Source organism: Salvelinus fontinalis, chromosome 36 (genome assembly GCF_029448725.1).
Source record: "Salvelinus fontinalis isolate EN_2023a chromosome 36, ASM2944872v1, whole genome shotgun sequence".
Classification (NCBI taxonomy): Eukaryota; Metazoa; Chordata; class Actinopteri; order Salmoniformes; family Salmonidae; genus Salvelinus; species Salvelinus fontinalis.
In genome coordinates this window covers 15,307,353-15,331,695 of record NC_074700.1, presented here as the reverse complement: position 1 = coordinate 15,331,695, position 24,343 = coordinate 15,307,353, and the positions used below count along the sequence as shown (strand labels likewise).

The window sequence follows — 24,343 nt, the reverse complement described above, 5'->3', positions numbered from 1 at the left end:
TGTGATGCTGTGGAGCTAGACTGTTGAATAGCAAGGTATCAAACATATGGAAACCACGTTTGACTCCGTTCCATTAATTCCATTCCAGACATTACAATGAGCCAGTCCTCCAATAGCTCCTCCCACCAGCCTCTGGTAGAACACCAGCATATTTCAGATTCCTAACACTGATACCCTATTATTCATGCAAAGCCTATTTCAAAGCCTATTGCACTTAAAGCATGTTTCAGAAACAACCTAAGATTTTGGAAATATACATTTTCAGATGTACATTTCTATTTTTATTACGCGATCACCTCATATTTACTAGAGATGCACAATATATCTGTGAAGATACCAGAATCAGACGATATTAGCTAAAAATGTCAAAATTGACATCGGCCCAATGTCTAGTTTAACGCCGATGTGCAAAATCAATGTCAAAGCGGACGTGCAAACCTACAGTTGAAGTAGGAAGTTTACACAAACCTTAGCAAAATACATTTAAACTCAGTTTTCCACAATTCCTGACATTTAATCCAAGTAAAAATTCCCTGTTTTAGGTCAGTTAGGATCACCACTTTATTTTAATAATGTGAAATGTCAGAATAATCAGAGAGAATGATTTAGTTCAGCTTTTATTTATTTCATCACATTCCCAGTGGGTCAGAAGTTTACATGCAATTAGTATTTGGTAGCATTGCCTTTAAATCGTTTAACTTGGGTCAATCGTTTCGAGTAGCCTTCCATAAGCTTCCCACAATAAGTTGGGTGAATTTTGTCCCATTCCTACAGGAAGAGCTGGTGTAACTGAGTCAGGTTTGTAGGCATCCTTGCTTGCACACACTTTTTCAGTTCTGCCCACAAATTTTCTATAGGATTGAGGTCAGGGCTTTGTGATGGCCACTCCAATACCTTGACTTTGTTGTCCTTAAGCCATTTCGCCACAACTTTGGAAGTATGCTTGTGGTCATTGTCCATTTGGAAGAACCATTTGCGACCAAGCTTTAACTTCCTGACTGATGTCTTGAGATGTTGCTTCAATATATCCACATAATTTTCTTTCCTCATAATGCCATCTATTTTGTGAAGTGCACCAGTCCCTCCTGTAACAAAGCACCCTCACAACATGATGCTGCCGTGCTTCATGTTTGGCATGGTGTTCTTCCGCTTGCAAGCCTCCCCCTTTTTCCTCCAAACATAACGATGGTCATTATGGCCAAACAGTTCTATTTTTATTTCTCATCAGACCAGAGGACATTTCTCCAAAAAGTACAATCTCTGTCCCCATGTGCAGTTGCAAACCGTAGTCTGGCTTTTTTGTGGCGGTTTTGGAGCAGTGGCTTCTTCCTTGCTGAGCGGCCTTTCAGGTTATGTCGATATAGAACTCGTTTTACTGTGGATATAGATACTTTTGTACCTGTTTCCTCCAGCATCTTCACATAGTCCTTTTCTGTTGTTCTGGGATTGACTAGCACTTTTCGCACCAAAGTACGTTAATCTCTAGGAGACAGAACGTGTCTCCTTCCTGAGTGGTATGATGGCTGCGTGGTCCCATGGTGTTTATACTTGCGTACTATTGTTTGTACAGATGAACGTGGTACCTTCAGGCGTTTGGAAATTGCTTCCAAGGATGAACCAGACTTGTGGAGGTCTACAATTATTTTTCTGATTTCTTTTGATTTTCCCATGATGTCAAGCAAAGAGGCACTGAGTTTGAAGGTAGGCCTTGAAATACATCCACAAGTACACCTCCAATTGACTCAAATTATGTCAATTAGCCTATCAGAAGCTTCTAAAGCCATGACATCATTTTCTGGAATTTTCCAAGCTGTTTAAAGGCACAGTCAAATTAGTGTATGTAAACATCTGACCTACTGGAATTGTGATTCAGAAATAATCTGTCTGTAAACAATTGTTGGGAAAATTACTTTTGTCATGCACAAAGTAGATGTCCAAACCGACTTGCCAAAACTATAGTTTGTTAACAAGAAATTTGTGGAGTGGTTGAAAAACAAGTTTTAATGACTCCAACCTAAGTGTATGTAAACTTCCGACTTCAACTGTATATAACGTAGGTACATGACGTAATGACGCCATGTAGAATTTTGCCCTACACGTGCAACACAGCATACCTAACCTAGCCCACAATGTCTGCTGTGTGGATTGAGCAGTCAACAAGTCGAGACAGTAATTTGAAAGAGTAAGAAAATTTCAGCATGACAACTCAAAGGCAAAATGCATTAACGCCAAGAGAATGGAATTCATTGACCTTGACAATCAACCTTTCTCTGTCGTGGGTGATGTTGGCTTTCGCTGACTGGTCGGGTATCAGTACACACTAAGTTACCAAGTGCGCTATTTTTCAGGTGTTGCACTACCGGAGTTTCACAGTAACAGCATCACTGCTATTAGCTTCAAGACTGACATTTGGACCAGCGATATCAGCCCCATGAGCATGCTCAGTCTGACAGCACAGTGGGTCGTCGAGGATTTCCTACTGAGGAAAGTCGTATTTCATGCTCATGAATGTGCTGGTTGTCATACCGCTGCTGCCATTTCAATGGCATTTGAAAACATGTTTGAAACTTGGAAACATGAACACACGAGCTAGCTCCATTCAAACAACTGACTCGAGAAATAAGCTCATCAACTGCACAGGCAGAGGACGTGATACCCTCTGTCATGGCATTGAAACGCCTGCTCAACAAAACTGGTGGCAGTCTGTGACCCAGCGATTCGGTGGCATTCTCTCTTTACTGTGTCGCCACCATGATCGATGCTAGGTACAAGGACCGCTACTTCAATGCAGACAAGAAAAAGGGTTTACGTGAAATGTTACATACACAGCTGGACAAGATGGAAACGGACAGTGACAGTGCGCACCGAGTAAGAGAGGCCACGGACAGACAGAGCTGAAACTTCACTGCTTGACATGTATAATGAAATCCTGGTTGAGAATGAAACGACTGAACTGAATAACGAAACAGCACAGCAAGTAAGTGAAAGAAATAGGTTTTGATGATGTTTTACTGATAATGGGGACATACGTAAATGCCAACAAAATAACTTTTTGGTCAGTGTGGTGTGTGTGTGTGTGTAACCTTTATTTAACTAGGCAAGTCAGTTAAGAAAAAATCTTATTTACAATAACGGCCTACACAGGCCAAACCCAGACGACGCTGGGCCAATTGTGCGCCGCCCTATGGGACTCCCAATCACGGCCGGATGTGATATAGCCTGGATTCGAACCAGGGACTGTAGTGACGCCTCTTGCACTGAGATGCAGTGCCTTAGACCGCTGCGTTCATGTGTGTGTGCGTTATCTATTTAACTGTACTAGAATGCTTAAAAGGCCGCTAAAATGTTTAATATCGGTTATCGGTATTGGGGTTTTTGGCAAGGAAAATATCGGATATTGTTATCAGCCACAAATGTCATATCGATGTATCACTAATATTTACACCACTATGTTCCACCCTCACAGTCACATATTCAATCTGTCATCACAAAAATATTGTATTGTACGGTTGAGTCATTGATTTACAATGGAAATAAATTACACTTATTGTGGGTCAAAACATGAAAGGCCCTTTAAGTATAAAAAAGACACTATGCATTTGGTAGTATGTCCTTCTACAGGGAAAATCCAAGCCCAAATTCCCCAATGGCAGTATGCCATAAAACCTATTAGATATTCAAAACATTAAATTGAATTAAAACTTGACGTAAGGGATAGAAAAATCTAAAGAAAAAGTGGCACTAATCTGAAACTAAACGGAATTGACTGCAACTCTGATGTGTACAAGAGTATATTATGAAAAGTCAGAGATCAGCACTTTCCATTCCAGGACCCAGAACTTTAGACAGAATGAGAGGGATGGATGGAACACAGCAGGATAGGTGGGAGGTTTGATAAACAGTCCTTGTTGTTTTTTTTGGGGGGGGGGGGGGGGTTATATCAGCTTTATTATTGCAGATAGACTGCGACTTAAATAATAGATTCCTATTTGCCATATATTTTTCAGCTGTACTGTTTCACAAAAGTTATGAACCTTTCTATTCTCATAATTTCTAAAGATGATAAATTAAAGATAACACATTTTGCAAAGACTACTATTATATTATTGATCGATTGATTAGGAATTTTCAAATCACCCAGCAGTGCTATTTGCAGAGTTAGCTCCAGGTAAATGTTGCAATTCTTCAGCCATTCCTGAACCTGCGACCAAAAACAAGCTACATACAGTATGGACAGTACCAAAACAAGTGATCTAAAGATTGTCTCTTCGCAGCCAAATCTGCAGAGGTTTAATGTATCCCCCATATATATATAACATTCTATTGGATGCAAACTAGAAAAAGTTTTGAATCTGGCGTTGTTTTGTGTATCTGTTCATAAACCATGTGCCATGGAATCGGTACATCAAAAATCTCTTCCCAATGACTTTGCAATCTATATGGCACAGCTGTCAATTTGTTGGGCCTTAAATCAACGGTATACTTATTATTTTATTTATCACTGTTTTTATTTAACTAATTTTGGTCTTGCCTCTTCCATTTTTGCAAAAATGCTGCAATTAGTTGGTTGTAAATTTGGGAAGGGCAGACATTTACATATTTATGTTAGCATAATATTTGTTGTAATATTTGTTCTGGTCTTTTGTGGTGGATTAAACTAAAAAACAACTTTCTATGGCTTGTTAAAAAATAGTTTGGCCGGTCCCCAAGAAAACAGTGGCCTCCATCATTCTTAAATGGAAGAAGTTTGGAACCACCAAGACTCTTCCTAGAACTGGCCGCCCGGCCAAACTGAGCAATCGGGGGAGAAGGGAAGGTGACCAAGAACCGGATGGTCACTCTGACAGAGTTCCAGAGTTCCTCTGTGGAGCTGGGAGAAACTTCCAGAAGGACAACCATCTCTGCAGCACTCCAACAATCAGGCCTTTTTGCTAGAGTAGCGGAAGCCACTCCTTAGTAAAAGGCACATTACAGACCGCTTGGAGTTTGCCAAAGGCCACCTACAGACTATCAGACCATGAGAAACAAGATTCTCTGGTCTGATGAAACCAAGATGAAACTCTTTGGCCTGAATGCCAAGCGTCACATCAGGAGGAAACCTGACACCATCCCTACGGTGAAGCATGGTGGTGGCAATATCATGCTGTGGGGATGTTTTTTCAGCGGCAGGGACTGGGAGACTAGTCAGGATAGAGGAAAAGATGAACAGAGCAAAGTAGAGAGATCCTAGAAGAAAACCTGCTCCAGAGCACTCAGGACATCAGACTGGGGCAAAGGTTCACCTTCCAACAGGACAACGACCCTTAGCACACAGCCAAGACAACGCAGGAGTGGCTTCGGGACAAGTCTCTGAATGTACTTGAGTGGACCAGCCAGAGCCCGGACTTGAACCCGATCGAACATCTCTGGAAATAACTGTAATTAGCTGTGCAGCGACGCTCCCCATCCAACCTGACAGATCTTGAGAGAATCTGGAGAGAAGAATGGGAGAAACTCCCCAAATACAGGTGTGCCAAGCTTGTAGCGTCATACCCTAGAAGTCTCAAGGCTGTAATTACTGCCAAAGGTACTGAGTAAAAGGCCTGAATACTCATGTAAATGTGATATTTCTGTAGTTTTTAAAATAAATTTGCAAACATTTCTAAAAACCTGTTTTTGATTTGTCATTATGGGGTATTGTGTGTAGATTGATGAGGAAAAAAACCAGTGTAATCAATTTTAGAATAAGGCTGTAACGTAACAAAATGTGGAAAAAGTCAAGGGGTCTGAATACTTTCCGAATGCACTGTACATAACTTTAACACACTGTAAAAGAGATTCTCCAAAATTAAAATATTATATAATATTTCAAATATTATTTAAATATACATTCTTGTCATACTTTATCAAAAGCCTTTTCAAAGTCAGCTATGAATACCAGGCCTGGTTTCCCAGATGTTTCGTGGTGTTCTATTGCTTCCAGTTCTTGTCTTATATTATCTGTACTGTTTCGTCCATATGTCCGATTAGGATGAATAATACCTTTTAATTCTATGCGCTATGCAATTTGCTATAATCTTTGCATCACAACACGGAAGTGTAAGGGGCCTCCAATTTTTTTTATAGACTGGATCTTTATATTTACCACTTGGGTCCTGTTTCAGTAATAATGAAATCAGACCTTCCTGTTGAGTATCTGATAATCTACCATTTTTATAGGAGTGGGTAAAACATGCTAATAACGGTCTTTGGAGTACATCAAAAAAAGGTTTGCTTTACCTCAACTGGTATGCCATCCAGCACTGGAGTTTTCCCGGACTAAAAGGCTTTAATAGGCTCTATGCATTATACCGCCTCCCACATTCTATTTTACTTCCTACGGGTGCGCTGACTTTCGGAGCGATTTTCGCTATTGTTTTTATCATTAGCTTACTAGCTAGCTAACTGTCGTCGATGCATTTCTGACTGAAATTGTTCGCAATGACTACATTTAAATTACAGCCCCGTGAAGGACGTGCTAATGAACATTGTTCAGTGCCGCTGTGTTCATTTTCTTCAAAGTGTAATGGTATTGTGAGCTTTCCGTAGCTTCCCGGGTCGATGTAGAGAAAAAGGTGGTTGGTGGCAGTACGTTGTGACAACAGCTACAATAGCAGCTAGGTCATGTCTAGTGCTACTTGATGATTAGAGAAGATGGGCAATAATAGTAATGAGTTTATTTGGTATTCAAATACTCTGGGTCCATCTTTAGATTTACAAGCTACACCCACCTGATGGCCTTCTGGCACTTGATTGAGTGGGCAGCAGAGACTACGTTTATAAGAGTCACAAGCACCAATCTATCTGAAACAAGTGTTACTTGAAGAAAACCAGTAAGGGTCAACTTCATTAAATACAGTACTTAATAGAGAATATTATCTGATCTTACTGTAATTGTTAAACATTATTTACTTGTTGTGTTATGGACCTAATGAAAGGACAATATATTGTACTAAAAGGGTTTTCTTTATGTTCAGACACTGCCATCAATCGACGGGTTCTTCTTGTTTATGACTCATCTGTTGCTGGGTCTGAAAGCAGAAGGATTTGGCCCATCGGTTCAGCATCCACCAATCGACAGTGAGACGGATTATTATCTCTTGGGCCAACTTCCTCTACTGTCTGCATGGATCAGCACGGATATGGATCCCCAAGGAAACCATCAAAGCCCACCTGCCACCTGAGTTCAAGGACTATCCAGACACCCAGGTAGTGATCGACTGCACTGAACTCCACTGCCAGACACCATCTTCACTACTACTGCAGAGTGAGGTGTTTTCTTCCTACAAGTCACACTGTACCTTTAAGTGCATGTTGGGAATGTCACCACATGGAGCTGTCACTTTTGTGTCGTCGTTGTATGCTGGATCTATGAATGACAAGGAGATCTTCAAGCAGTCTGGAAACATTTCCTTACTCACCCCTGACATGGCCATTATGGTGGATAAGGGCTTTCTCGTAGATGACATTGTTCCGTGCAAGGTCTACCGGCCAGCCTTTCTGTCAAGACGCACACAGATGCCAGCGCATGAGGTTAGGGAGACCCAATCCATTGCCAGGCTGAGAGTGCATGTTGAAAGAATGATCCGCAGAGTAAAGGAACACAAGCTGTTTGACACAGTCATCCCCCTGACCATCTCAGGCAGCATCAAACAATTATTTGCAGTGGTGTGCCTGTTGGTCAACTATCAAAACGGACCTTTGGTCAGAGCATGGGCCAAGCCAGTGTAAATGTGCATGTGTTTATTTGCTAGCAGCAAAATTATAATTTGTTTTTCTATGACATGTATCAATAAATTGTGTTGCAGTGAATATCAGTTTGTGTGGAGCTTGTATTGGCTTTAATTAGGCAATGTGTTTAGGGGTGGGGGAAAGAAATCAAGTAAACACAGAATAGCCAGAATGCAAGATTGAATACAATGTTAGAGATGTGTAATTGATTAACTGAACTGTTGAACATTTGCTGAAATACACTGCTCAAAAAAATAAAGGGAACACTTAAACAACACAATGTAACTCCAAGTCAATCACATTTCTGTGAAATCAAACTGTCCACTTAGGAAGCAACACTGATTGACAATAAATTTCACATGCTGTTGTGCAAATGGAATAGACAAAATGTGGAAATTATAGGCAATTAGCAAGACACCCCCAATAAAGGAGTGATTCTGCAGGTGGTGACCACAGACCACTTCTCAGTTCCTATGCTTCCTGGCTGATGTTTTGGTCACTTTTGAATGCTGGCGGTGCTCTCACTCTAGTGGTAGCATGAGACGGAGTCTACAACCCACACAAGTGGCTCAGGTAGTGCAGCTCATCCAGGATGGCACATCAATGCGAGCTGTGGCAAGAAGGTTTGCTGTGTCTGTCAGCGTAGTGTTCAGAGCATGGAGGCACTACCAGGAGACAGGCCAGTACATCAGGAGACGTGGAGGAGGCCGTAGGAGGGCAACAACCCAGCAGCAGGACCGCTACCTCCGCCTTTGTGCAAGGAGGAGCACTGCAAAATGACCTCCAGCAGGCCACAAATGTGCATGTGCCGTCTGGAGAGGATCCTAACCACGGGGCATCTGGGTGCACTACGAAGCCACACGGAAAGAAGTTAACATTCTTCAGTGTGCAGTACTCCTGTACAGCCACTGGCTCCATGGCTAGCCCCCTCTTCATCTCCATGGTCTGCATACCAGGCATGTATCCATTGAGTGCTTTGTAGAGAGAACTTCTGCAAAATATTTCAAAACCTTAATATCAGGTTGGAGAGATTACTATGACAAAGACTCATGTAACTTTCCCACCAGTCTTTGTCACAAACATTTGTCATTACATCGTAAATACGCCACCGTTTACAAAAAATCACAATACATTTTTTTCAAAAATGTTTCCATTCTAAGAACCTCCAACTTACCTTATTTCATCAGCACACGAGTTAGGTTTACAGAACTCTATCCCATCAACTGGACCTGGCTTCACACCCTAATTAACAAGGATTTACTGTTACAAAGGCTGAATACTTTTCAAGTGCATTTTTTATGGATATTGACAGACACAAGTGTTCTTGGCTTGTGCCAACGCTGTTCTGTGTCTGTGCAGCTGTGAACTGGTGGTGCAGCAGGAATGTTTAGTTGAGAGTAGTGCGCTGTCTGGTAAAAAAGGCCACCAGATGATTGCACAGAGCACTTCCTGCAACACAGGAGCAGTGGCTTTGGACCACTATCACTGGTACGGAGTGCTTTAACACCATCTGTGAAGATAAGTGTGATGAAAGACTGAAGTGAGAAACAAGAATGATGTGGCCCATACATAACAGCAAACATAGTAGTGTTTAACAAGGGCACTAGTCGCTACTCTCATGCTGTGTGGCTTTTCATCCTCCCTCGTGGACCTGTGACAGGCAGCCCACAGTGATTTTCCCTTGTCAATGTATCTTTGTTAAATACTGTTTAGAAGACATGAATAACAATTATTTTTAGCTAGCAAATATAGGTAGCAAGCATAAGTTTTAATCAAGCTAACAAAATTATACACATTCTCAGGTAGATTCTGTCAATGTTACATACTTTTACGAAGTAACTAGCTAGCTACAGTTACTAGTTAAATTAGCTAGCTAGCTAATATGATTGTAGTTAGCTTTATCTGTCACTGACTTGGTACTCACCTTCATAGTTGTCTATGTAGCTTCCTATATATATATCTTGAAGCCATTTTCGTTCTTGCTAGCTGGAGTCTCAGAGGCCGATGTAACAACTTGATGTACATTAATAATATTCATTTGAGGAAAGTCCTGAGGACACCTAGTAAAAAACGGTGACAGTGGTAGCACTGTTATATTGTCGATAACAACTAGACTGACTTTCGTTCTATAGTATGCGCCACCAGATATTGCCACATCAGTAGGAAGTGTGCTTAGAAACGTTCAGTCATGGAATGTGCATAAGGGCTATTGCTTCAAGACATTCCTCTTCTGTAATTTGGCCTTCACATGAGTCTTTATGTACAGCTGTTAATTTTATAATTAATAGGAAAAAAACTCCTTCAAATTGACTTGGGTTAGTGGAGATGGAGGAGACTGAAACAAAAACATATGTTTAAAGTACTTTGCTTTCTCTTTTAAAATATCATTTATATTGTTGTTCTCTATCTGTACAGTTAGTCCCTCTATTTCCTTTGGTAATATTAACTATTTTGACCTGTATTGCTTTTGTTTGAAGATGGATATTGAATTGCATGGCCTCCTGGCTTTGTTCAGCCTGCCTCATGCCAACTTCTAATGGGAAGCGTATGAGCTATAGACTGTTGGGTTTTCACCATTTATCCCCTGGGTTTATGGGGTGTACTATAATATGAAGAATCCAAAATGGAGCAGACCAAAGGAAATGTAACCACGTAATCTGTGAAATCACATTCCTAGACTAGAGAACACCTTTTACGAATCCAAGTCTATGCATCTCTATGTGATTCTCTTCACAAACACGCAAAGCTTTTCGAATAAGACCCTGGGGGCTATGGCGGTGTCAATACACCTCTTCATCGGCTCTATGCACAGGGGAAATGAGAACAATGGATAGCGGGTGGAGAGATGGAGATGGAGAGAGCCTCCAGCTTCCCGTCTCATCCCATCTCATTTCCTTCACGGTTGCAGACAAGTGAAAGGACTACAAGATTGATGACGACGACGGCTGAAGCGTCCGGCCAGGTGCCTTTGGAAAGCTGCCAACGGGAGCCACCTGTATAGACTGAGGGGTTCTCAGGTGTGTTTGACTGCACTGTGATGACAGTTAGCCAGAGGAGAACAGCTGGTAGCATCAACCAACAACACTCTGTAAAGGTGCAAGAGGAGGTGCAGGTCAGGACTGTCTCTCTAATTAGTGGGATGATTGTGATCTAATCATTCGCTAAGGAGCACTCTACACTGAGTATACAGTAGGAACACCCCACCCACCCTTTGCCCAAAGAACAGCTTCTATTCGTCGGGACATGGACTCTACAAGGTGTTGAAAGCATTCCACAGGGATGCTGGTCCATGTTGACTCCAATGCTTCCCACAGTTGTGTCAAGTTGGCTGGATGTCTTTTGGGTGGTGGACCATTCTTGAAACACACGGGAAACTGTTGAGCGTGAAAAACCCAGCAGCGTTGCAGTTCTTGATACAAACCGGTGCACCTGGCACCTACTACCATACCCCGTTCAAAGGCACTTAAATCTTTTGTCTTGCCCATTCACCCTCTGAATGGAACACATACACAATCCATGCCTCAATTGTTTAAAAATCCTTCTTTAACCTGTTTCCTCCCATTCCTCTACACTGATTGAATCGGATTTAACAAATGACATCAATAAGAGATCATAGATTTCACCTGGATTCACCTGTCATCGAAAGAGCAGGTGTTCTTAATGTTTTGTATACTCAGTGTATGCTTCCCTTCAGAGAAGAGCTACAGGAAGGATTCTTCTCTGGCTGTGGGCTCTGTCTTGTCTAACACAGATGAGGAAAGCCGTCTGCAGAGTCTACAGCCAGACAGATAGCCAGAGAGATGCATTCTCAGAGGACAGGTAGTACCTGTTTAAAGACCCAACGAAGAGGCTTCTTTAACTCTTTGATGGTCGAGTTCATAGTAATCAAGCACTTTTTTCCGGATAAAGCACTTTAGCTTTTCAAATAATGACGCAAAACAGTCCAGAATTTATCTTGGGTCTTTGTATTAAAGTCGCTCTGAGCACTTTCTGTAGTGGAACTCTAAGAAGCTGCAAAGAGAAGCTACCAACGAGAGCCACCTGTGTAGACCGAGGCAATTTTAGATCTGTTTCACTAAACTATTATGCCAGTTTGAGGGGTGAAACTGGGCGTCTGTGCCCAGTGGTGGTTTGAATTGTTTGTCTTTTATTACTGGCATTCTCTCTAGTCTAGCTGCAAGGTTGCATTCTCTAAAAACAGGTAGTACACGTTTAACGCAATCCTCAAGTTGTTACAGAAACCTTGTCCTTGAGCTTCTCAAAGCTTTAAAGGGGGCACTCTCCCACAACTCACCAATAACATGCGGGAAGACTCATTCCCTGTCCCCAATAATGTTTATCACCAGATAACCTAGTGCCAGGGTGAGTTTGTAACGTTCAGAAGTAATGGTTCTGTGCTGAAAAACAATCTATTGAAAGCCGTCAAATGCTTCTGCCACTTAGTGTCTAACACACTAGACTTGAGAAGACTTCACTCTGCCTGTCTTACTGGCTGTGTTCCAAATTGCTTACTACCCATGCCTCATTTCACATAGGACTGCAGACAAGGAAGGCACAAGAGACTCAACATGTTTTGATAGAATGCCATTCGCTTCACTTTATCAACGTTGTTCGGATCAGTGGTCCCAGAGACAAGGAATTCAAGTGCAGTTAAGATTACAGTGACTTGCAAAAGTATTCAGACCCCTTGGATTTCTTCGCATTATTATTGTGTTATAAAGTGGGATTAAAATGGATTTAATTGACAAGGAAGACATACAAACTCTTGCAGAGAGCATATTCAACTGACGATCTCTTAAAAAGAACTGATGTTGGCACAAGATGGGAGGGAAAATTGGAGCATAACTAATGAAATTACAGTTAACGAAAATGTATGCTTAATGCAGTATCAATTAATGTAAAGAATTTATTATACAAAATTCACAAATTCTACAGCACAATGGCAGTCATGTCTTAAATGTAAAACTAACAATGACTCAATAATCCATGCTTTCTGGGAATGCTATGAAGTCTAAAAGTTATGGGTAGAGCTATAAAGTTGGCTGTTAGACGATTCTCTTCTCATTACTCATCTTGAAAAATGTATACTAAAAACATGGAAATCAATCAATCCGCCATAATTAACACAATGGAAAAAATATAATATATCTATTATTTAAAATATTGAAAGTGCGTGGGTTACGGAGAGAAACATAATGGTGCAGTTTTGGACCATGTGGCGGTAAAGTGATGTGGTGGGAGCTGGAGATGTGTGTGTATGCTAGTGGGTCTGGGCAGGCGTGATGTAGTTGATGTTTGTATAATGTTGTCGTTTGTATGCGTATGCTTCGTATTGTTTTTAAAATGTTGTTTTTTTCAAGATAAATTTTTTTTATTGTCATTTTTTGTCAACAATCTACACAAAATGTCAAAGTGGAAGAAAAAAGATTTATAAAATTAAATAACTAAAATATAGTAGTTGCATAAGTATTCAGCCCCTTTATTTAGGCAAGCCTAAATTAGTTCAGGTGTACAATTTGGCTTAACAAATCAAATCAAAAGTGACATGGACTCTGTGCGCAATATCAGGGGTTGTCATGATTAGTAAATGACTAACCCTTCCTCTGTCCATCATACATAACACATATGTAAGGTCCCTCGGTCAAATATTGAATATCAAGCACAGATTCAGCTAAGACCAGGGGGGGTTTGAAACTGCTCAGGGATGTTACCATGAGGCCATTGGTGATTTTAAAACAGCTACATAGTTCAATGGCTGTTATGGGAGACAACATTGTCGTGACTCCACAATAATGACCTAAATGACAGAGTGAAAAGAACACAAATATTCCAAAACATGCATATTGTATGCAACAAGGCACTGAAGTAATACTGAAAACAAAAAACTTGCAAAGGAATACACGTTTTGGCCTAAATGCAAAGCCTTATGTTTGAGGAAAATCCAACAAAAGACTTCACTGAGTAACTGCCTCCTTATTTTCAATCAAGGTGGTGGCTGCATCATGGTATGTGTATGCATGACATTGGCAAATACTGGGGAGTTTTTCAGGGTGAAAAGAAATGGGATAGGGCTAAGCATAGGCAAAATCCAAAAGAGAAACCTGCTTCAGACTGCTTTATACCAGACACTGGGAGAGGAATTCACCGTCCAGCAGGACAATAACCTACAACACAAGGTCAACTCAACTCTGGAGGTGTTTACCAAGAAAACAGTTCATGTTCTTAAGTGGCCAAGTTACAGTTTTGACTTCAATCTGATTGAAATACTAGGTACACCAAGACCTGAAAAGTGCTGTCTAGCCATGATCACCAACATCTTTAGATAGCTTGAAGAATTTAGAAAAGAATAGGCCTAAAAGGCAAAAATTGCGCAATCAGGTGTGCAAAGTAGAGGGCTGCATTCAGTATGCGGGTCCCAACAGATATCATTGCGGCTTGGTCGCCATTTTTCATTCTGCGGGCGATAAGAGACGACTTTGGGATGAAAAGATTTTTGTTGTCATGCCGATTATTTGGAAACGGTCATCTTTTTGCTTTGCATGGGTTAGCCAACCTATTGTATTAAAAGCACATATTTTTTGCATTACTCACACACCGAATTCGCTGCTTCAACTTTAGTTAACTATCTCTCCTAGTTGGGCGTGCGAGTTCAAGTGCTCCTAGTATGTGTGGTCTCATTGAAATAGAGTAGGCTGCCTACATGGGCGGAGAATCACGTGGCAGTACATTTTAAATATGAAAATATTAGTAAATTATTAGTAGAGTGTAGTTTACCACAGTGTCAGTAAATAAATATTGATAACGGAAAGAATTGGAGGGCGCTTAACCAACGTGAGTCGAGGTGCAATCAAACATTTGTATCATCATTGAAAAGGAAAAGGCACACGCATAGGTTCAGCTACTATGGTGAGCGAGCGTTGCGCCTTTTCATTTTCAATGAGTATTGATTACCCATTTATTTGTCTCTGCCTGAAAATTGTCCTCCTAAAAGGTAGGCTATGTCCTATAGGCCTATGCAAAACGTAGCAAGTGTCATTGTCGTCATTCAAGCTCCTTCCAGTTCAGTAGCCATGCCTGCGGGATCATGTGCGCGTGTAGCCTCAATTAATTAGTAGGCTATAGCATGCATGGGCAGAGAAGCACGGGGCAATTATCTTTCCAAGGAAATGTACTTCCTAAATATGATTAGGCTATAGTTTACTACATTGTCTAGAAATAAAAATTGACCACCCCTATTTCTCTGTCTGAAAATCTTCCCACTCCTAAAAGGTAGGCTATAAAAAAATAACTCAAGAGAAAGGGCAAGTCTCTCCAACTGCTCTCTTCGAACTACATCTACCATGTTGGCTGATATAGACCAGTAATACAGATAGCCTAATATAATGGGCCAGGCGAGAATCTCTGGTAATTTTAACCTATTTCTTAAGTTATTTTTGCCTATAGGGCGCAAAATTCCTGGGACCTTCGCTGGCAAGTGAGCTGCGTCACATACGCCTAAAATAACATTGTGGGAGTTGTGTAGAAAGCCATGCAGCGGGTGTGGTATGAAAAGCTGGGATAAATAAATCAGTCCCGCGCACACCTCTATTGCAAAGCTCTTAGAGACTTTCCCAATTAGTCTCACCTTTGTAATTGCTGCTAAATGTGTTTCCAACATCTATGGACTCAGGGAGCTGAACGACAATGTAGACCGTCATTGTAAATACGAATTTGTTCTTAACTGACTTGCCTAGTTAAATAAATGTAAAAAACTAAAAATTCATAAACGACTATTTTATTTATCACATTTTTATGAATCATTTTTTAATACATTTTTCTCCCACTTTGACAGAGTATTTTGTGTAGATTGTTGACAAAAAAATAACAATTAAATCATTTTTAATTCTGCTTTGTAAACCAATAAAATGTAAAGAAATCCAAGGGGTCTGTTCAGCGTCAAACTGTGTTAGGACGTGGCCAGCAACCCCGTTTAGATCCAGGCAATCTCAGAACAGTTTCACTGCACTGGTGCAGCTGGTAAAACACACACAGAGAAGGAGGTTGCCCACCATCGCAGGTGCAGGATTCAGAAGCACTTGGAATGGGTGTGATTGAATCATCTGCCGAGATGCACCCAGTGAAAGATGATTTTGGGGCTTCTATGGAGGTGGGCTTCTTTCTGGTCCACATCACATCCATTCCGTACCAACTTGGCACTAACAAGACTGCATCTACATCTCCCTCACTGTTGGTTTGACTACAAATCGGGGTGAACCCTGCTCGCAGCGCCATCTGTTAGGTTCTTATTTTTCAGAGTAAATAACTCACGGACACTAGAGAAGCTAAACCAAGTTTAATTCTTCCCAAAGGGTCGACACAGCTGTATTCAGACAAAAAACATGGCTCCCCCCGTGGTGGTATTCATACCCCACTTTGGGTGGCGTCTCCTCCTTATCTCTAAACATTGCATTCTTCTTGCTAAGCAGGGAACTAAGTGATATGAGCCTTCAACGGTTTCTCCCCTTATCAGTACTGTCACATGCAATTGTTTTCCCTGCACCCTGCACCAAAGAGTACATTCCCCAGGTGCTCTCATTTGTTGACTTCTGTAACCGTAAAAGCATTGGTTTCATGCATGTTAACATTAGAAGCCTCCGCCCTAAGTTTGTTTTATTCACTGCTTCATTTATGTCCAAATAGCTATTTTTGTTAGCGTGTTTGGTAAACAAATCCAAAGTCAGGAATGATGTCAAACGATGTATTGAATCAATCTTTAGGATGTTTTGAACATAAATCTTCAATAACGTTCCAACTGGAGAATTCCATTGACTTCAGATGTGCGATGGAACAGAGCTCCCTCTCATGTGAACGTGCATGGTCAGAGCATGGTCAGCTCATGGCAGACCTGACTCATTCCTGTCTCCTTCGGCCCCACTTCCCAGTAGAGGCATCAGACAAGGTTCTACAGACTGTTGACATCTAGTGGAAGCCGTAGGAAGTGCAAACTGATCCATATCCCACTGTGTATTCGATAGGCGAAGAGTAGAAAATTGACCAACCTCAGATTTCCCACTTCCTGGTTGGATTTTTTCTCAGGTTTTTGCCTGCCATATGGGTTCTGTTATACTCATAGACATCATTCAAACAGTTTTAGAAACTTCAGAACGTTTTCTATCCAAATTTACTAATTATATGCATATTCTAGCTTTTAGGACTGAGTAACAGGCAGTTTACTCTGGGCACCTTTTTATCCAAGCTACTCAATACTGCCCCCCTGTCCCAAAAAAGGATAACAAAGTCAAGGTATTGGGAGTGGCCATCACAAAGCCCTGACCTCAATCCCACAGACAATTTGTGGGCAGAACTGAAAAAGAATGTGTGAGCAAGGAGGCCTACAAACCTGACTCAGTTAGCTCTGTCAGGAGGAATTGGACAAAATTCACCCAATTTATTGTGGGAAGCTTGTGGAAGGCTAGCCGAAATGTTTGACCCATGTTAAACAATTTAAAGGCAATGCTACCAAATACTAATTGAGTGTATGTAAACTTCTGACCAACTTGGAATGTGATGAAAGACATAAAAGCTGAAATAAATTATTCTCTCTACTATTATTCTGACATTTCACATTCTTAAAATAAAGTGGTGATCCTAACTGACCTAAAACATTTTTTTTTTTACTCGGATTAAATGTCAGGAATTGTGAAAAACTGAGTTTAAATGTATTTGGCTAAGGTGTATGCAAACTTCAGACTTCAACTGTATGTCAACAAACATGGCCACACGCAGCTGGAATTAGCTTAGCTCATTATAATCAGTACAACCTTCAAAAAAGTATTTTACACACTTAATATGTGCCCATTACAATCTATGCAATAACCGGAATGCATGTAAACAATTGGGAAGTGCTTGGGGAATTGTGTCAGGGTCAGAAATGTCCCAAAAATGAATTGTCCGCAAAAGTAAAAAGGACTATTTCTATGTGAATGAATGAGGAGGCGGAAAACACCTCAATTCAAACTGTTCTTAGAAAATAAAAACTTGTTAGAAAATCTTTTGAAATTGAAGTTGAAACAGCCTAGAAATACAACAGGTTTGGTTTGTTGGCAGCGCGGATTAAAAGTACTGTTGCGTAACAACCCCATTCTGGAATGGAGAGAACGTTCTAACATCACGTGCATAAAAAAACCTCACGCTGTTAGAGATATTTGGAACTCACGCATGATTTAAGCATCAGCTGTCTGAGCATCTTACCGATCACTATACCTGTACACAGCCAATCTGTAAATAGCACACCGACTACCTCATCCCCATAGTATTACTTACCCTCTTGCTCTTTTGCACCCCAGTATCTCTACTTGCACATCATCATCTGTACATCTATCACTCCAGTATTAATGCTAAATTGTAATTATTTTTGCCTCTAGGGCCTATTTATAGCCTACCTCCCTACTCTTCTACATTTGCATACACTGTACATAGATTTTTCAATTTTTATTTTGTGTAATTGACTGTATGTTTATGTATGTGTAACTCTGTGTTGTTGTTTGTGTTGCACGGCTTTGCTTTATCTTGACCAGGTCGCAGTTGTAAATGAGAACTTGTTCTCAACTGGCCTACCTGGCTAAATAAAGGTGAAATAAAATAGAAAATACATTTAAAAAAACATTCCAAGCTTAGTTGTCTTACTACAGAGAACCATTGACTTCTCACTCCTTTATATACTATGTGTCTGATCTATCATGTCTTTAATATCTCAATGTTTAAAGTTTACCCCGAATCCAACACCTGCTTCTGCATTAATGTTCATATGTCCTTGAATACCTTTGTGCTGAGGCTGTTTCTGTCCTGTTACCTATCTGTTCCTTTTAAATGTTTGACTCCCCGTATCTGCTTCTCATCTCCGGCGTCGGACTTTTCACATATCTGTATTCCCAGCCATAGATTAGGGTCTAATTTATTGATTTCAATTGACTGATTTCCTTATATGAACTGTAAAATCTTTATATTTTGTTCAGTGTAATTTAGTGTACAGATGTACAAAAAGGAAACCAGTTTCTTGCTGACACAGCAAAACATATCCATGCAGTAACAAGCTAAATGCCCCCCTGTTGTGTATCAAGGCTATTTGCCAAGACACGAAGGCCGTTCCAACTTCATTAAGTTTCACTTCATTTGCCAAAGAATTTATTGGAATGTTCCCCTTTTTAATGGTCTCATCTTTTTGCAACTAAAATGGATGAATGGGTAAGAGACTTGTTAGCTAGTGGTTTACAGGTTGGTCTGTCAGAGCCTGGGGTGTGTGTGTCGTCTCACTGAATGACTGTATCATAATAAGAGTGAAGTGAACAAACTTTTACTACTAAGTCATTTGGCAAACTACTGAGTTGCTATGGCAAACTTTTTTAAAACTTTCACAGAGATTCTATTTCTAGGTCCCAAGAAACAAAGAGATCTGCTGTTTGATCTGACAATTAATCTCGTTGGTTGCACAGTCTTCTAAAATAAAACTGAAGGACATCGGCGTTACTCTGGACCCTGATCTCTCTTTTGACGAACATAAAATATATTAAGGAGCAGCTTTTTTCCATCTTTTTAACATTGCACAAATCTGACACATTTTGTCTAAAAATGATGCAGAAAAAACTAATACATGTTTTTGTCACTTCAAGATTAGACTACTGAGCTGTTCCCCGGACCTGCTGTCTGTCTGTCTGTCTGTCTGTCTGTCTCTGTCTGTGTCTGTGTCTCTGTGTCTCTCTCTCTGTGTCTCTCTCTCTCTCTCTGTGTCTCTCTCTCTCTCTCTCTATCTACCTCTCTCGACCTCTCTCTCTCTCGACCTCTCTCTCTCTCGATCTCTCTCTCTCTCGATCTCTCTCTCTCTCGATCTCTCTCGATCTCTACCTCTCTCTCGACCTCTACCTCTCTCTCGACCTCTACCTCTCTCTCGACCTCTACCTCTCTCTCTCGACCTCTACCTCTCTCTCTCGACCTCTACCTCTCTCTCTCGACCTCTCTCTCTCTCTCTCGACCTCTCTCTCTCTCTCTCGACCTCTCTCTCTCTCTCTCTCGACCTCTCTCTCTCTCTCGACCTCTCTCTCTCTCTCTCGACCTCTCTCTCTCTCTCTCGACCTCTCTCTCTCTCTCTCGACCTCTCTCTCTCTCTCGACCTCTCTCTCTCTCTCGACCTCTCTCTCTCTCTCGACCTCTCTCTCTCTCTCGACCTCTCTCTCGACCTCTCTCTCGACCTCTCTCTCGACCTCTCTCTCGACCTCTCTCTCTCTCTCGACCTCTCTCTCTCTCTCTCTCTCTCTCTCTCTCGACCTCTCTCTCTCTCTCTCGACCTCTCTCTCTCTCTCTCGACCTCTCTCTCTCTCTCTCGACCTCTCTCTCTCTCTCTCGACCTCTCTCTCTCTCTCTCTCTCTCGACCTCTCTCTCTCTCTCTCTCGACCTCGCTCTCTCTCGACCTCGCTCTCTCTCTCTCTCTCGCTCTCTCGACCTCTCTCTCGACCTCTCTCTCGACCTCTCTCTCTCTCGACCTCTCTCGCTCGACCTCTCTCTCTCTCGCTCGACCTCTCTCTCTCTCGCTCGACCTCTCTCTCTCTCGCTCGACCTCTCTCTCTCTCGCTCGACCTCTCTCTCTCTCGCTCGACCTCTCTCTCTCTCGCTCGACCTCTCTCTCTCTCGCTCGACCTCTCTCTCTCGCTCGACCTCTCTCTCTCTCGCTCGACCTCTCTCTCTCTCGCTCGACCTCTCTCTCTCTCGCTCGACCTCTCTCTCTCTCGCTCGACCTCTCTCTCTCTCGCTCGACCTCTCTCTCTCTCGCTCGACCTCTCTCTCTCTCGCTCGACCTCTCTCTCTCTCGATCTCTCTGTCTCTCGATCTCTACCTCTCTCTCGACCTCTACCTCTCTCTCGACCTCTACCTCTCTCTCGACCTCTACCTCTCTCTCGACCTCTACCTCTCTCTCGACCTCTACCTCTCTCTCGACCTCTACCTCTCTCTCGACCTCTACCTCTCTCTCTCGACCTCTACCTCTCTCTCTCGACCTCTCTCTCTCTCTCTCGACCTCTCTCTCTCTCTCTCTCTCTCTCTCGACCTCTCTCTCTCTCTCTCTCTCGACCTCTCTCTCTCTCGACCTCTCTCTCTCTCTCTCTCTCGACCTCTCTCTCGACCTCTCTCTCTCTCTCTCTCTCGACCTCTCTCTCTCTCTCGACCTCTCTCTCTCTCTCGACCTCTCTCTCTCTCTCTCTCGACCTCTCTCTCTCTCTCTCTCGACCTCTCTCTCTCTCGACCTCTCTCTCTCTCTCGCTCGACCTCTCTCTCGACCTCTCTCTCTCTCTCTCTCTCGACCTCGCTCTCTCTCGACCTCGCTCTCTCTCTCTCTCGACCTCGCTCTCTCTCTCTCTCGACCTCGCTCTCTCTCTCGACCTCTCTCTCTCTCGACCTCTCTCTCTCTCGACCTCTCTCTCTCTCGACCTCTCTCTCTCTCGACCTCTCTCTCTCTCGACCTCTCTCTCTCTCGACCTCTCTCTCTCTCTCGACCTCGCTCTCTCTCGACCTCGCTCTCTCTCTCTCTCGACCTCGCTCTCTCTCTCTCTCGACCTCGCTCTCGCTCTCGACCTCTCTCTCGACCTCTCTCTCGACCTCTCTCTCTCTCGACCTCTCTCTCTCTCGACCTCTCTCTCTCTCGACCTCTCTCTCGCTCGACCTCTCTCTCTCTCGCTCGACCTCTCTCTCTCTCGCTCGACCTCTCTCTCTCTCGCTCGACCTCTCTCTCTCTCGCTCGACCTCGCTCTCTCTCGCTCGACCTCTCTCTCTCTCGCTCGACCTCTCTCTCTCTCTCTCTCTCGCTCGACCTCTCTCTCTCTCTCTCGCTCGACCTCTCTCTCTCTCGCTCGACCTCTCTCTCTCTCGCTCGACCTCTCTCTCTCTCGCTCGACCTCTCTCTCTCTCGCTCGACCTCTCTCTCTCTCGCTCGACCTCTCTCTCTCTCGCTCGACCTCTCTCTCTCTCTCTCGCTCGACCTCTCTCTCTCTCTCTCGCTCGACCTCTCTCTCTCTCGCTCGACCTCTCTCTCTCTACCTCTCTCTCTCTCTCGCTCGACCTCTCTCTCTCTCTCTCGACCTCTCTCTCTCTCTCTCTCTCTCTCTCTCTCGACCTCTCTCTCGACCTCTCTCTCTCTCGACCTCTCTCTCTCTCGACCTCTCTCTCTCTCGACCTCTCTCTCTCTCTCTCGACCTCTCTCTCTCTCTCTCGACCTCTCTCTCTCTCTCTCGACCTCTCTCTCTCTCTCTCTCGACTTCTCTCTCTCTCTCTCGACTTCTCTCTCTCTCTCTCGACTTCTCTCTCTCTCTCTCGACTTCTCTCTCTCTCTCGACTTCTCTCTCTCTCTCTCGACTTCTCTCTCTCTCTCTCGACTTCTCTCTCTCTCTCTCGACTTCTCTCTCTCTCTCTCGACTTCTCTCTCTCTCTCTCGACTTCTCTCTCTCTCTCTCGACTTCTCTCTCTCTCTCTCGACTTCTCTCTCTCTCTCTCGACTTCTCTCTCTCTCTCTCGACTTCTCTCTCTCTCTCTCTCTCGACTTCTCTCTCTCTCTCTCTCTCGACCTCTCTCTCTCTCGACCTCTCTCTCTCGACCTCTCTCTCTCGACCTCTCTCTCTAGACCTCTCTCTCTAGACCTCTCTCTCTAGACCTCTCTCTCTAGACCTCTCTCTCTAGACCTCTCTCTCTAGACCTCTCTCTCTAGACCTCTCTCTCTCTCTCGACCTCTCTCTCTCTCTCGACCTCTCTCTCTCTCTCGACCTCTCTCTCTCTCTCGACCTCTCTCTCTCTCTCGACCTCTCTCTCTCTCTCGACCTCTCTCTCTCTCTCTCTCTCGACCTCTCTCTCTCGACCTCTCTCTCTCTCTCTCTCTCGACCTCTCTCTCTCGACCTCTCTCTCTCTCTCTCGACCTCTCTCTCTCTCTCTCGACCTCTGAATGCGATGAAAAGCTAACTGACATTTACTCCTGAGGTGCAGACCTGTTGCACCCTCTATAACCACTGTCATTATTATTTGACCCTGCTGGTCATCTATGAACGTTTGAATATCTTGAAGAACAATCTAGCCTTTATGGCCATGTACTCTTATAATCTCCACCCAGCACAGCCAGAAGAAGACTGGCCATCCCTCAGAGCCTGGTTCCTCTCTAGGTTTCTTCCTAGGTTCCTGCATCTGCATTGCTTGCTGTTTGAGGTTTTAGGTTAGGTTTCTGTAGAAGCACTTTGTGACATCTGCTGATGTGAAAAGGGCTTTATAAATACATTTGATTGATTTATAAAGTGGCATAGGAAAAACTGTTTGGTGTAGGAAGACTGCATAACTTCTTGTGACATCATGGGATTGATGATTACGTGCTGCAAAGAATTACTGCTAGCTTTGTTTGAAATGTTGGCTCATTTTCAATGGAAAACAGTATTGGCAAATGCACCTCATTACCTTTAATACTGAGCCAGGTCTGGTGGGGTGAGAGTGAGTGAGGGAATAAAAAGTTTGCTGAAATTAAGTTGTGTCTGAGTACGGATTTCCTACCTGAGAGGTGTGAGAGGGGCAGGATGGTCACCAGACTCCAGTGAGCTGGACGCTGCAGAAGACACAGGGGTGGTTAGGTCTATTTTAGACTAGTAAACCTCTCTGTAACACTTAACATTAGTAAAGTGTTGCAATAACTCGTTGTTACACTGTACTTACACTGTTCTAGAGGTTGGTTAAGGTTAGGGTTAGGACTTGGGTTAATGCTCACACCATACAGTGTAACAATTAGCAATTACAATAATTGTTACACTGTAGTTACGGCAATAATTACACAGTAAGCCCAATAAGAGCACAGGAATGTAAATAGTCAAAAGTCCATATAGAAAGAAATAAAACTTTCTGCCAAAAAATACCGTTAGTTCTATTAGTCGTATTAAGTAAACCTCAATAGTTTTATCACATTTAAAATACCCAAATGCGGAACAAAGGGATGATTTTGCGGAACGTTCGCGGGACAGTGTAGCCGAAATTAACATATGTTTTGGTCAGCAAGAGCATGGAGAGACACACAAGTTTGACAAAATCACCTTATATATGTTCAGTTTAATACAGCTATTTATTGACGTTTGTAGCTCTTGGTCAGAAGCATGCTTTTTTAACGGTCCTCTCCAAGTCTAGCTGGAATTTAGAACGAAAGGATTTGACAAATGTGATTGTTTCGCATCGCCTATCGCTGCTCAGAATATCAGATCTAAACAATTGGACAAGTGCTTAACATCACCAGTACCACATCCTCTGATTCAGAAATAATCACATATTAATAATACATACCAAATGTAGGCTTGTTGTCTTCGGCTCTCTGTAAAGTTTTACTTTCACTGCTACGCAGTGAAGGTAACTCATGGACTATGTGACAGACTATTTATTGTTGAAGTCTGTCCTCTGTGGTTTTGTTAAATCAGTTTGTACAGCTCACAACTCCCACTTGGCAGCTCCCAATGAAACTATTAAGAGGGTTTCGCCGAATAGACAACACACGCGCATGCGCAGCAGCAGCTCAGATGATTGACATGAATAAATCTAAGCAGCACCATAGGCTA

At 42.6% G+C, this 24,343-nt stretch overlaps 2 protein-coding genes and 1 long non-coding RNA gene across 10 annotated transcripts in view; 1 reads left to right on the top strand and 2 right to left on the bottom strand.

Annotated features, from left to right (window-relative positions):
- Window positions 1-24,343, bottom strand: part of slc16a13 (solute carrier family 16 member 13) — a 59,678-nt gene that overhangs the window by 13,742 nt on the left and 21,593 nt on the right. For 3 of the 7 annotated variants that reach the window (XM_055900816.1, XM_055900817.1, XM_055900818.1), the window contains 3 exons: window positions 23,301-23,352; window positions 8,924-8,991; window positions 7,934-8,740 (listed from right to left, as the gene is read on the bottom strand). Coding sequence is in view for 1 of the 7 variants with exons in the window: in XM_055900819.1 (XP_055756794.1) it covers window positions 23,301-23,352; window positions 24,075-24,146 (124 nt within the window). In the remaining 6 variants the exon portion in view is untranslated. Of the gene's footprint in view, window positions 1-7,319; window positions 7,388-7,933; window positions 8,741-8,923; window positions 8,992-23,300; window positions 23,353-24,074; window positions 24,230-24,343 lie in introns of those variants that run through there. The other 4 variants (XM_055900819.1, XM_055900821.1, XM_055900820.1 and 1 more) reach the window with 4 other exon arrangements.
- On the top strand, window positions 5,781-7,830 carry LOC129835264 (uncharacterized). Its single transcript, XR_008756400.1, has 2 exons — window positions 5,781-6,851; window positions 6,996-7,830. It is a non-coding gene; the product is annotated as an uncharacterized LOC129835264 (long non-coding RNA).
- LOC129835261 (trichohyalin-like) lies at window positions 19,544-23,294 on the bottom strand. 2 transcript variants are annotated; one of them, XM_055900812.1, is made up of 3 exons: window positions 22,478-23,294; window positions 19,642-22,011; window positions 19,544-19,581 (listed from the first exon to the last, which is right to left on the bottom strand). In XM_055900812.1, the coding sequence occupies exons 1-2, from the start codon at window positions 22,729-22,731 to the stop codon at window positions 19,680-19,682; spliced, it is 2,586 nt and encodes an 861-aa protein (XP_055756787.1). In that variant the 5' UTR covers window positions 22,732-23,294; the 3' UTR covers window positions 19,544-19,581; window positions 19,642-19,679. The 2 variants fall into 2 exon arrangements, with proteins under 2 accessions (XP_055756787.1, XP_055756786.1); XM_055900811.1 differs by lacking the exon at window positions 19,544-19,581 and having other exon boundaries at window positions 19,588-22,011.

Excerpts from the sequence above, each read along its gene's own strand:
- LOC129835261 (XM_055900812.1), bottom strand. The coding sequence starts at position 22,731 with ATGTCAGTTAGCTTTTCATCGCATTCAGAGGTCGAGAGAGAGAGAGAG. Across the intron at positions 22,012-22,477 it reads AGGTCGAGAGAGAGAGAGAG|AGAGGTCGAGAGAGAGAGAG; the intron begins GTCTAGAGAGAG and ends AGAGAGAGAGAG.